Below are 13,783 nucleotides of genomic sequence, written 5' to 3' on the forward strand. Positions count from 1 at the left end.
AAGGCTTAACACTTAAGTATAACTCGGGTTTATAACCGATTTGTAGGGTGCACAAAAGCATTGTACGAGATACAAGTAAAAGACAACGTTCAAAAATTGTATGCCAACCCAAAGGGTCAAATAAACACCGAAAGTTGTTTTCAAAGTGTAATCTATTGCTGGAAAAGTAATGGAAGACATATAGGAATCAAGACATCTCAATTTCAAAACATGTAACAACCGTGTAACTTTATTATGCATGCTACTTGAATACAGGAACACTTTAATTTATTTATTCAAATACCCTAAAGGCCCGAGCGGGCATTACATAGGGGGGACAACAGTAAAAACAAAGCAACAAAAAAACTGCAGTAAGTACAAAATTCGTTGGCCGGGAACACCATGTTGAAAACCACATCAAACACTCAAAATATAAAGACACATGGCAACAAACATTCAAGTTTTTTTTGGACAGCAGTGCTTCAACAAGAATAAAAAGGTTACAGCTCAAAGTGGCATTTTAGGGTGGTTACAAATGCTTCGTAATCATTGGCAGATGCAATAGTGCCAGGGAGTAGATTCCATTGACGGATGACGAGGAGGAGAGGTGAATGAAAGAAGAGATTAGTTCTAGCAAAGACGGGTTCGACTTTCAGTTGGTGATCAATGCGTGGGAGCCGGCCTCACCGAAAATGCCAATGACACTGACGCCGGATTTTGTGAAAAACAGGGCCTTTAACAGTCGTTAATACATACAAAGGACGCCATGTCACCGCAACCAAGAACGCATTGGAAAATTTTTTTCTTAGGGTGTAGTGTTTATCTTGGTGGGGAATTGGCTGCATAATTGTTAAGACTGAAAATAATAATTTCACAAACAGGAAGCAAAGACAACAAAGTAGCCAGTGGGATCCGAGTCCACACCGTTGGCATGTCATGTCACATGTAGTGAGCTCAGTTGTGCTGTATGAGCGAAGGCAGTGACTGTCTTCCCTGATGGACAGCACGCCATCTCGACCTGGGAGGACTGGGAGGTCCTGCTTATGTCTGCAGACCCGACATCGCAGCTTGCTGCGGTGACTCGGGCTGCCGACGTCATGTCCCGGCATGACCTACTTGATGCAGTGCGGGACCGCGCATTGGCCCAGGGACCCAGCTGGGTCTAAAACTCACTTGCTGAATAAAGTTTTTCTGTCTGTCTGTCCCTGATGGCTGTGGCCTCTTTGAAAAAGAAACAAGAATGCTGAGACTCCTGACTCTGCCAAATTGCAGTAAATTTTTTATGCATATGTTACTTCCAGAAACGAAATTGACTGCAATCCATACAGAGCACATGCGCTTGTCTCTTCTCATTTTTGTTGCAGAGTTGTCGTGCAATGTCAAGATGCTATTGAATTGCTACGGCGTTACCATTTTCCATCTCCACTTCAAAAAGTAGTTTCTTTAAATATCTATGGACACCTCAGTTTTGCTTTCATGTTTTCTTCTTTAAAATGTCGCATTAGACATTAGCATACAGGGATTACCCCATTATATTCACTAACACCATTAAATTTATAACTGATTTTCTTCCCGGTGCTGTTGTAGTTTCACAAACTGAACGAAGGCAGTCGCATGAAATTGATGTTTATAGGTACCGTGAGGCATGCAAAAAAAATTGCAGTATGGTTAACCATATGTTGTCTGTTGTCACTCTACCACTTGAAGCAGGATAGCTTGACCATTGCAGAGAATCAAAACTATGCATGAGCAATTATGCTGCTGTTTTTTTCATACCTCATGTGACCTTAACACCAACTGCATGTCACAGCCACCATCCTGTTGACAAAACCAAAAGTAAAAGAACATCACAAAGTTTGTAGCCGTATGGCTGCACTTTGGTGGATGCCAATGAGTAATTACTCCCTTATTAGTCTAGAAAATCTATTCTAAATTATATAGCAGCTGTAGACGAACACCACGCAGTGATCCATGTATTCTAATTTCAAATGCATCATTTAAAAGAAAAAAGACTCAAATAAATTAGGTGCCTATAGTGTTTTAGGCCTTACAACTTTATGACCTGGTTTATTTTTATCATAAAGTCCACATATCTTCCTTCGCTATAGATTTTGTCACTGACCAGAAGATTTGAGCTGTTAAAATATAAATTTTTTAACCTTTCAATTACACTGAATGCTCCAACTGCTATTCCTGTCTCAAGCAGGTCATGCATTCTGATTAAGTGTTTTGAAGTTGTGAGTGGACAATCCCCGTAAATATGGGAGCAAGAAATAAAAATATCTTCTTGAACAAATACTTCCAATAATAAAGGGAAAACCTTGACCTGTCATGATAGTTGGGACAGTTGGTTTCCTCAAGCAGAATAGATGTGTAATAAAATCCTGCTGACATAATGAAAAGAAATTCAACTTCTTTCACATGGTAGCAAGCACAAAAAATGTTTTTACACATTTTGAACCTGCCAAGTAAATAAATGACAGTAAGGTAGACAGAGTTTGAGTTTGACTTGACCTAACTGTTTACTGAAGTTGTGCTCCTCAAGCCTCGGAGACGCTTACTAAACATAGTGCACCAGAACCGTGCCTACAGCTTTCTCCAGCTGCACATAGCACGTACCTATGCAGCTAGTCAAACTGCAAGAGTCAACTGCTATTAAGGAAAGCAAATGCATATAAGGAGCATGTACTTAACATACCTACTAAACTTATGAAGTGCACTCAACCTCATCTATGAGATAGAAGACAGAGAGTGGTTCTAGTTGGCGTATTGTAATCTTACAAGAATGTCTTGTCTGGCATCATGCAAGGTTCTGTTTTGGGCCCACTTCTTTTTCTGCTGTTTACAAATGATCTCACTTAAAGTGTTACTAGCCCAGTCAGACTTTACGCTGATTATTGCCGTTATTTATCAAAACGGCTCCGAAACTGATCACAACTGCTAGCAGGATGACCTCATTTCTGTCCTATCGCGGTGCAGCACGTGGAACATGAAAGTTTACATCTCTAAGTGCAGTGTGACAAGGTTCACTAATCATTAAAGATTACATGATCAATGACTTTCTCTTGTCTGTTGCGACAGAGTTCCAATACCTAGGGGTTATATTTTCGAGCTCGATGTCATGGAACGCTCATCATAGTACTGAACGGCAAAAGCTAGCCAGTCACGTGTTGAACTTCTTGCAACGCAACTTCAGACATGCTCCACCAGAGCTATAACAAACGCTGGAAATCGCAAATGTTCACTCACTCCTGCAATACGTGTGTGTGGCATGAGACCTGGCAACAAAAAAGGATATAGATAAACTCGAATGCATACAGAAGCGTGCAGCTCTATTCACAACAGGAGACTGATTTCACAAACCGTTCCATCTGATATTGTGAAACGTTTGGGGTGGCCCTTGCTTTCTTATACAACTATCTTTGCTTTTTAATATGCTAAAAAATCAAACTCGGAGGTGCCGTCTACAGGAAGCTGGGGCCAAAGTGGTGTGTTGCCTCCGCCGAGGGGCCTTAAAGGTCCAAACGCTCGGCATCGGCTCAACCACCAGGATCCCCTTTTCCCCGGACATGGCGATGCCACGCATGGCGAAGCGAGGGTGCTCGGGACCGTGGTGATGCACCGTTCACCATCATCCCCCTTTGGGGATGTTCTTGCGGATGGTCGGGAACCCGCGGTGTCGCCACTCACCAACGCCTGCAAGCTGAAGACGCCCCCCTTTCGGGGAGCAAGCCAACATTTAACAGGCCACTATTGAAAGATGCTAAACTTATAGAAGCTGTGAATACGTCATGTGCGTACTTGACATGCAGCACAACAGACAAGCACACATAGTAGCAGGCCTTGCACAACAATGCATCTCCTGGTGACACTGTAGTTCCATTTTGAGCTTCAATTTGCTTATACAGCAAGTACCTAGTCACAAATGGTATTCTACAATGTGTTGCTTGCCACTGTTCTGGGTCCACTTTCTGTACTTCTTTTTTTTTCGCAGGGAGATGCAGGATTTGCAATAAGGCAGATTGCTCATAGTTAGCAGTATTCCAAGGTATTCACCTGATAAAACCCAACCAGCATTTGTACACCTTAGGTAGACTTACAATATTACCTAATTTGCCCTGCAATCACACCAAAAGTTACGTAGGTATCTTTTGCAATTGTGAGGGGCAAAACCACACAACAGGACGGGACCGAGACAGGCAACAACACCTGTCCTGTTATGTGGTTTTGCTCTTCACGATGTCCTACCAACTGGCCTACAAGCAACAGTGGCCGCCCTGCAGTCACTTTCGACAGGAGCCCCTTTTCAAGCACTCAGCAGGCCTGCGTGGTCTGCACTCGGAAATACTTACAATTCGTCGTTGCACAGAACACAAAGCTTGCCCTTATATAAATGCAAGGTATGCAGGTATGCATGCAGTCCTTGCTATAGCAGAGCTCTAGGAGTGGATCCAACAGATTTAAACAACAAACTAAATGCCCTGTCCTAAAAGGAGCACATACTCGGGATGCATTTGAGATTTCGAACTTTTGGCTGAGTGATGGCATCAGTCACTGGGCACTAGCTCATGTCACATATGAGCGATATTTTTGAGCACAATACGCAACACACTGATGTCAACACCTTGGAAACAGTGCAAAATACAGACACAGGGAGGAAGTGCACAAGTGCTGTACTGTCCTTTTCTGGTGTGTGTTAGCCCTTTGAATTGATTTCTCAGGTGATGCCACAGTCCATGCAGCCAATCAACTTTGGTGATGTCTCGCTTCTACAAAAAAAAAAAAAACGGCTGCCACGGTTAGGGCTTGATCTCCTAGCAGCCAAGCATCATAGAACCATCAGCCACCACGGCGATAGAGGAGGAAACGTCAGGCAGCGCTGTTGCAGTTACCTTGAAATCTCAAACGGCTCTGGCCTTCCCATTAGTCTGATGCCCGAGTCATGAGTCAGATAGCATGGAGTAAACATTCTGCGCTTCCTTGGAATATCAGCAAAGACTAGAAACCCCTCGTGTTTGCCGAGTCGACGCCGTATGTTTGCAATGCCAGCACAAATCCCACCACCAGTTGTCTTCGTGAACATAAATTTTTGGCTCCCCTGCTAACCATGCTGTTTGTCTTACACAACAGGCGGATAAAAAAAATAATTTCTTCGATACAGAGGAATTTACTTTTCTTTTACCCAGCATTTAAGGCTTCGAAGTGCGGCTAAAAAGCACTACGCGGATGCCGCCGTGATATGAAGATATGCTGTACACGATTCCAACCGCTTACCTTGAAAACGAGCTACGTTTTATAAACACGCTACCTTGCGCGTCGACTTTCATTCAGTAGCATAAAGGTCAGCACTTGTAGCAGGTACTGTGCGTGTTTGAAAGCACCGATTCACTGTCATGGAAATATGATCCTCACTCACTACTGATACACGCAAGTGCTAAGCAGTTCAATACACGAATCGCAAGATGTAGGAAGCACACACTTGTCGGCCGAATGCACAGAATTCTTTGTGGTTACTTGGCAGAAGTCATTGCCTCGGTCATCTTTTGTTTGGAGTTTGACAATGGCGACACTGTAGGCCTACCCGCCAAGCAACATCATGCACGCGCAAACCCATTTTGCGCTGTTGACATGCTTCCGGCACTATACTTATCATGCACCAAAGCACGGTAGAACAAAACAGAACACTACACCGCGAAAAATCCTGTCCGTGCAACACCTCAACTAACTCAACGCCTTCTCCGGTCCGTGTGTTGCTCGCGTGTCGCTACCAACTTGAAGGCCGCGAAAGTGCGACAGGTACGCGGTTCAGTTAACAGTTTCATTGTGCCATTCTCCCCAATCTGTGTCGGTGCTTTGTTAAATATTATTTACGCCCTGAAGCTTATCTAAGGCGACGTCCCCTGCAGTCCTGCTGCACTAGGAGCACATCAGCCCAAGCTCGCATAAAGCGCATCCAGCGATGCGAGTGCCTTTCTGGTCGTCATCTAGACAGGCTCTTTTCGAGCTGGAAAAAATTTAGTAGGTTCTCGGGCGCTGTCTTTTTTCTTCACACAGACAGTGCACCAAGTCATTGGAGACAAAAATGAAGCGCTGTAGAACACCAAGGTCTTGCGACACGAAAGAGATGGGATCTGGATTGTATCACTACTTTCGAATCAAAACAACCTTGCAACAAATTATGACCAGTGGCAGCATCACTGGAGACACAATTTCACTTCTGGTCAACATTGATGGGCTCCCCATATCGAAGCGTTCAACAAAACAGTTGTGGCCCATATTGGCATCAGTTGCAGAGAATGACAAGCTAAAGCCATTTGTCATAGCTTTGTTTGTAGGCAATACAAAACCCCACAGCATGCAGGAATATCTTGATGATTTCATTGCTGAGATGAGTACCCTGAGTAACAGAAGGAATAGGTGAAGGTGGACAAAAGTTTGAAGTCAAACTGCACGCATTTATTTGTGATGCACCAGTGAGGGCTTTTTTGAAGTGCATCAAGGGCCATAGTGGATACTATAGTTGCGAAAAAAGTACTCAGGAGGGAACCTTTTCCGCAAGAGCCAGGAAAGTTCTCCTCCCAGAAGTCGGGTGTCCACTAAGAACAAATCTTTCCGAAACGAACAGCAGAAAGAACACCATCACCAACAATCTCCACTACTTGCTTTGCAGATTGGCATGGTGAGTGATTTCCCACTTGAGTACATGCACCTCTTCTGTTTAGGTGCAATGTGGAGGCTTTTCCACTACTGGGTGCAGGGAGGGCCACACAAAGGAAAGGTGCCAGCTCGTCTTCAGACTGCTATTTCAGGAATGCTAATGGAGTTGCAAAAGTATGCACCTCAAGAAATGGCCCGCAAGCCAAGAAGCCTCTGTGAATTGGAAAGATGGAAAGCCACAGAGTTTAGAAACTTCCTCTTCTACTTTGGTCCTGCAGTACTGAAGAACAACATTGAGAAAAGCTACTACAATCATTTCATGAAGCTTAGTGTAGCACTGCCCATCCTGGCATGCCCCGCACTTTGCCGATCAATCCTCAGAGGATTTGTTGTGGATGCTGAGAGCCTGTATGGTGAAGGAAGTTATGTATATAACATACATTCTCTAGTGCACCTTCCTACTGATGTGAAGAAGTATGGACATATGGATTCCTTTTCTGCCTTTCGCTTAGAGAACTCCTTGGGTGAACTGAAGCAGAACCTGAAGTCAGCAAACCGGCCACTGCAGCAAATTGTCAAGTGCCTCTATGAACAAAATCAGCTCGCCAGAGCATGCCCAGTTAGGCAAGCAAGTTTGCACAAGTCACACGATTCTGGCCCTACACTGCCCAGATTCACTGGTGAACAATTTTGCAAAATTACTCTACCAGATATGGTTTTTGAAATTAATACTGCTGATTCGTGCCTTCTCATGGAAGATGGCAATGTGGTTGTTGCAACAAATGTTCTGTCCTGTGACGGAGACATTGAGATCTGTGGCATATTCTTCACACAGCTTTCCAACTTCCACCAAGGCATTGCAGGCACAACTTAACTGCACCATTACAAGGCTTCTGGCCTCTGCCCACGAATGCTGTGTGGCCAGTCCAGCAGGTCAGATCAAAGTGTTGCCGTTTTCCTTGTGGACATGGTTTTGTGGTCATGCCACTCCTGCACACGACTTAATTTGGCCTCCGTCCCCTGTAAGGTGATTTATATGCTCTGTTGTAACACTGCTATCAGACACACGCAGAACAGTCACAACTATTGTCTGCTTTAATGCTCGTCACATGCTGCATTACAGTTTCTAAATGCCCAGCTAGGATAACTGCCAAGTAATGGACCATCCTCCAAATTTCCTGGACAGCCTCCTGCCTCTCCTGCTATTTAAAAAGAAACAGCCTCAAAGGAAATGTTTAGGAGATTTTCCTGTGTGGAACGAAGAAAAATTAGAGGGGTTCAACGCTGCTCTACTGAATGTGGAGCAAAAGCTTTGGCTGCGGGTGACTGAGCATTGCACTGAACACAACTAGCGTTCCGTTGAACGCATCAAAGTTTGCCTGTCTTCTATGCAGAACCCACTTTCATGCCCTGCACATGCGATGCTGGCAGATGCTTTCCTGCTCCACTTGGTCTGCTCTCCGTGGCGGCGTGCGCATGCGCAGTGCGGAAACTACCCTTCTCCTCTTCTCCGCGCTGGTGCGCGCATCTGCTGGGATGCCGCTACACTCCTCGTCCTCCTCTCTGTGGCGAGCACCACGTACCTGATGAGTCACTGGGTGATCCACAAATGGTTTGCGCATGCGCAGTGAGGCTGCATAACGAGGCACATGACGTTACAAGTCGGCACAGCGATGGAACGCCTGTGGAATGGCGTAGCTAGTTTCCATGGTTACGGAGCATGCGCAGTTGTGGCTCCGGACAGGCATGGCGAAACTCGCTTCTACTAGCCTAGTGTAGCTTTCGCTACAAAAAATGAAAGCAGGTATCATGAAAATGATTTCCATGACAGTTTACAATAGCAGCACCGGCAGCAAGATTTTAGCTGATGGTCTCATTAATACAAGGAGAGCTTCCACACGGGGCCACATGTGTCTAGCATTCATTGGACAAAATGACTTCAAAGACCCAATTTCAAGCATATCACCCCAAAAAATTAGCACCAGGCCAGGCAGGTTGCTGCGAAAACTGGTGGCTCCTTAGCAGCACTGGGGTCGAACCTCACACCTCTTGCACGTAAGATGTATATGACATTGTGCCATGATGATTACTCAGAAGACGACACTCTCTACAACACAGGCAAAGATACTACTCTTCTAAGACCATTCCATGAAACATTGCCACAACCTCTCAGTGACCTTGGGCTACATCCAGGAAAAATACACCACACCTTCTGCGTGCAACACTGCATGTGTTAACATGCGGGAGGCTTCCCGCAGAGAATTGCAGATTCCTTGCTCTCCTATCTCAAGATTGGAAACTCATGGCACAGAAGTACAGAAAATTAGGGACCTTAGCCAAACATCATTTCCTCTCTGTGCAGTTGTTCACAGGCACATAAAAGCATCTTGTAAAACGTCACTGATGATAAATGAAGAGTAGAGCATTTTTGCAGCCAAAGTGTTGCACAAGGGGCATTACAATTGGTTGTGGCCTGTTGCAGTATACCCGTTTAATGATGCAGTGTGACAACCACTGGAGAATACAGTTTTGCAAAGGGACTGCATTTATGTTCAGACACTGCTTATGTTAGGTTGCATACTTTCTTTCAATTCAAATAACATGCAGCGTACACAATCTGCATCTTGCTCTGCTCGTAACGTTTTCATTTACTTACAAAAAAAAAAATTCCATGCCCTCACAGTGGGCACATGAGAAAGAGGAGCAAAAAACATTGGATCAGAACAGCACAAACGAAATATAACAATACTTGAGGGTACGGCATTCAATTGTTTCACTTGACAGCTTTTTCAACAATGGTCTAAATTTTACTTTTCAGATGTTCTCAGTAGTACACTTCACAGGCTCTAATGACACCGCTGCGATACCATCAGCCTGGGTGCATAAAAACAAAGCCTTATGGCCAAGAGTTCGGCAAAAGTAAATGCTGCCATCAAGCACCAAAGGCAGCATGAGACACAGTGGCAACAGTTTGCTTGCAGAGTACTCTCAAACACAGGTAAGTATATAGCCCTATAAAAATGTCATTAATCACAGATTACCTTTTTTGCTATCTGGGCTTGTAACACTACTAAAAGCTTTCTGGCTTAAGAAGGCAATAAGACTGCTCATGCCAAGTTACCTTCCTCTTATTTTTTGAGCAACCTGGAAGTGACCAGACAGTGACCTGCTAGAGAGCAGTGCAAAAGTGGCAACATGAGCTATAATTTCATTTGGGATTAGACAAGCAAATGCTATGGTGAAATGTGCAGACAGTGCACTAGCACGTGTGCCAAGGTGTTTTAGCTTGCATCCAACATTGCCAGGCCTCAGTAGCGAGAGCTTCAGTATACTGCTTGTGAGCACTTCTTAAAATTATAAAAAGTTTTCAATTTGCACAACTGCGTTTTGAACAATTTGGGTGCAAGATAGCCTCAGTTGCTGCTTGAGGCTCGGTGCATACACCTGTATGTTTTATTGTATGCTATTGTGTATGTCTAAATCAGTAGCCATGGTGCAGTTTAGGCGATGCATAACGTTTAGTACGGCTAATACTTATTATCTACTCATTGGAGCTATTGACAAGAGCCAGTAAAATGAACAACACTTTAATAAGCTACCCTTTTACACCTGTATTTTGTTTTCTACTGTAATTGTGCACCTTATATGCATATGCACCAATAATGTCAAACAATTTAGCTATATACTGCTACTGACTTTGTTAGCAGGTAGCTATGAAGTCGCACGCAGACGGGCTTTAAGCGCTGAAGATCAATCGGACCTGACATCAGAACCACAACCAGTGAAGAAGGCACGGCGGCCACTAAAGCAGCTCGAAGATTTCACTTCAGAAAGTGACACGTCGAAATACGACAGCAGCTAAAACTCTTCCAACGATGACTGCACAGAGTTCCTCACACTGCCGCCAAAGGCGCCAGCACCAAAAAATAGTGCGGCTCACTGTTATTGCAGTGTAATATAAATGTAAATTATAAGTTGGTGGAGTTTGCGTTGTGCATTACGTGATTGAAGGTACTGAAAAAATTAATAATGCTTGAAGCAAAACGAATGCCTAAATGGTAGGGCCAGTGTTGGATATCTCAGCCTAAATGTTAAAGTAAAAAAATAGTGTCTTCACAAATGAGATTGTGTACAAATCAGGAACAGAGCTGAAGAAGGTGGACTGTTATGGCAGCTACGTGCACACATGTACTACCAGGTTCTTCATACAAAAAGAACATAAAAGAACTGCTGCTTACATCGTCGCCAAGAGGTGCAAGCATACGCCCTGCAGCTTTGGTGTCACACGTTCTAGGACAGGTTACACATGCTGCTAGATGCATTTTTCATATTTACCGCGTTTTTTTTTTTTTTTTTGGCAGTGCAGTGCTCGCCTCCTTTTCTCTACCTTCATGTGTAGCAATATAAACCCACAGTTGTCATTATTGTCCACAACACAAATCCACAAATATTCCAGTTGACTTTATCGCAGCTCTCAAATCGCCTCACATATTTTGGTCAGCCCCGCCGTGGCTTGTGTTGCATTGGATTGGATTGCTTGCAGCACAGACAGCATTCATTTCGTCCTGTCCAGCTGCATGAATGCTTGCTCGGACACAGGTACAACAATCGCTGCATGATTCACCCATTGAAATATTTAGTTGGACTGTCGTTTATGAAGTACAGCACAGCCTTTTACGTCACAAAAAAAAATTACCATTGGTTTCAGTTTCGGCATTCGTTTTGGCGGCGATTTTGATTTGATTTAGGGATGATCGTCAATGAAAATTAGATCACAGATTGAAAACACTTCACGGTTAGCACATGTCAGCAGTGCAGTAAGAAACAACACTGGCAGCACTCATGCTATAGAGAGATAACATACTTTCAGTTACAGGTATGCATAGTTTGGCTAACAGCAGCTAGGTGCATAATGAAAAAGTATATATGCATTACCGGCACATAAATGAAGTTTGTCAATAATTTTATAAATGCAGCTAGTATCCCTTATATTTCAAAGATGGTCACAATTAATAATAAGTTTACTTATACTGTGCTTGCAGATCATGTATGTCTCTGAACCAGCTCAACCATCTGCATCTGCTTGTAAGCCAGAAAGACCAAGTATATAGTGTGCTTTCTAAAAACGACAGTCATCCATGCGAGACAGGTAAGTGAACTCTTTTTTTCTACCAAATTAATAAGGTACACAGTTTAAAATGCATGCAGAGACATTTTTGCATATCACTTGTGTGGTTCTGCTGCTGTAATGAATTTGTTTTCCATTGAGAACAACCGGAATCCTATCATTACATTTAGTAGTCGAACACCCTGCAGTGAACTAAATGATATATATTTCCATTTCGCTGAAACAGCAGCTGTGCAAATGTGTTTGCATATAACTGCATTCACATAATTTGTTGCAATTCCTGTATATAAGTATTATCGAGGTCAGTATAATTGTTTGTACTGGTACTGAATTACTTCTTTCTCTGTAGTGCAGCCCAGTGCCTTCATGGAACGTGTAGGAAACGACATTTTTCTTGTTTTTCTTTAGGTCACCAAAGTTAGGTATCAGCTGGACAGTGCAAATTACGAAATGCTAATTGCTTACAAAAATTAATACTTGTCTAATTTCCTTGCCTATAAAATTGATGTACAGTAGCATTGCTAAGAATGGGAGCATGACATAATTTATTTCTACAGAACATCCCTGTCTCTTGTCTCTGCGCGTGCGCGTGTGTGTGCACGTGTGCGTGCGTGTGTGTGTGTGTTGAGTTGAGTTGAGTTTAATGGCGCATAAGCAACTAAGGCTATCATGCGCCAAGCTGAAGGTATAAGAAATAGTTTTCTGTATATTTTTACAAAGGTATAAATATGGCGGTGTAAAATGCCTAAAACTAAAATGCCTAAACTTTAGTAAAATGCCTAAAAGGTTATACCCTTCTGTCCAGTATTGAGAGCAAAACAAGATTCGCAAACGGCTAATATTAAAGGTTCCAAAGGAGGTTGGGTACCATCATCAGCCGCCCTTGGCTGGGCAAGGACTGGAGGCCCCCAACCAATCAAAATAAAAAACCTCAGCCCTTTTCTTAGGAATGAGAAAGTGGATGAGGTGCATCACGCAAAGTACTGGGTCATGTTTTACATAATTTTAAGAACACCAGCTTCTGTTAAAAATCTAAAAATGCAGGACATGTCCACAATTGCATTTTCACCTAAGAGCTGCAGTGATGGATGAAAAGGGATGCATTGGTTATAAAACGGAGAGAAGCACTTTTTCCGTAGCTTTTCCAGTTTCGAACATGAAATTAAAATGTGACTGACTGTAAGTTCTTCTCCACATGCACAAACTGGTTTGTCCTCTTTTGTTAGCAGAAAGTTGTGAGTAATGTGTGTGTGGCCTATACGGAGACGGCAGATAATGACTTCGTTGAAACGTTTCTGGTGCACACGACTTCCATTCACCAAGCACTGATTTTATTAAGTGTAGCTTGTTATTTACTTTGCTGTCCCAAGCAGACTGCCAAATTTTCCTTGCCTTACATTGTAATAATTTCATGCAATCTTTATAAGGCACATTTGCATTCTTTATATGCTTGCCACAAGCTTGAGCAGCGCACAGATCTGCTCTTTCATTGCCCTTTATGCCGACGTGACTTGGTGCCCAGCAAAGTTTTATGTTTTGTCCTTGAGCTAGGGCTGTTATAATGTTGTGTATGAGGTCGCCAAGCAGCGGGGTTATTGCATTTCTAGAATGAAGGGCTGTGAGCACACTTAGCGCATCTGTGTAAATAATACTGTTGGCAAGGTTCTCATTTACTATTTTTCCTATGGCTACACAGACAGCATAACATTCCGCAGTGAAGATCGAAGCACAATGCAAGTCTTACTATTTTATTCCAATTCCCGTGCACCACTGCACTTCCAACGTAAACGTCTGTTTTTGAACCGTCTGTATAAAAGGCTGTGTAATTACTGTACTTTTCTTCAAGTGTGAGGAATTCTTGTATTATATGTTCTTGAGGAATTTGTTTTTTACGGAAGCCTGTAAGAGTGAGATCACAGATTTCCGGAAAGTTGTACCATGGCGGAAGTGGACCTCGCCTTCGAGAAGTGCTTGGCAATATGTCTAGTACGCCAAGGTTCTGGCACATGTCTTCGAATC

General features: G+C 43.3%; 1 protein-coding gene across 1 annotated transcript; it reads left to right on the plus strand.

Annotated features, from left to right (window-relative positions):
• Positions 1-214: 214 nt before the first annotated feature.
• Positions 215-10,844, plus strand: LOC144113865 (uncharacterized). Its single transcript, XM_077647223.1, is given in 2 exon segments — positions 215-7,535; positions 7,538-10,844. Coding segments are annotated over 2 exon segments (984 nt in total). The 5' UTR covers positions 215-6,655; the 3' UTR covers positions 7,642-10,844.
• Positions 10,845-13,783: the final 2,939 nt, after the last annotated feature.

Source organism: Amblyomma americanum, chromosome 1 (assembly GCF_052857255.1).
Source record: "Amblyomma americanum isolate KBUSLIRL-KWMA chromosome 1, ASM5285725v1, whole genome shotgun sequence".
In the NCBI taxonomy this organism is placed as follows: domain Eukaryota; kingdom Metazoa; phylum Arthropoda; class Arachnida; order Ixodida; family Ixodidae; genus Amblyomma; species Amblyomma americanum.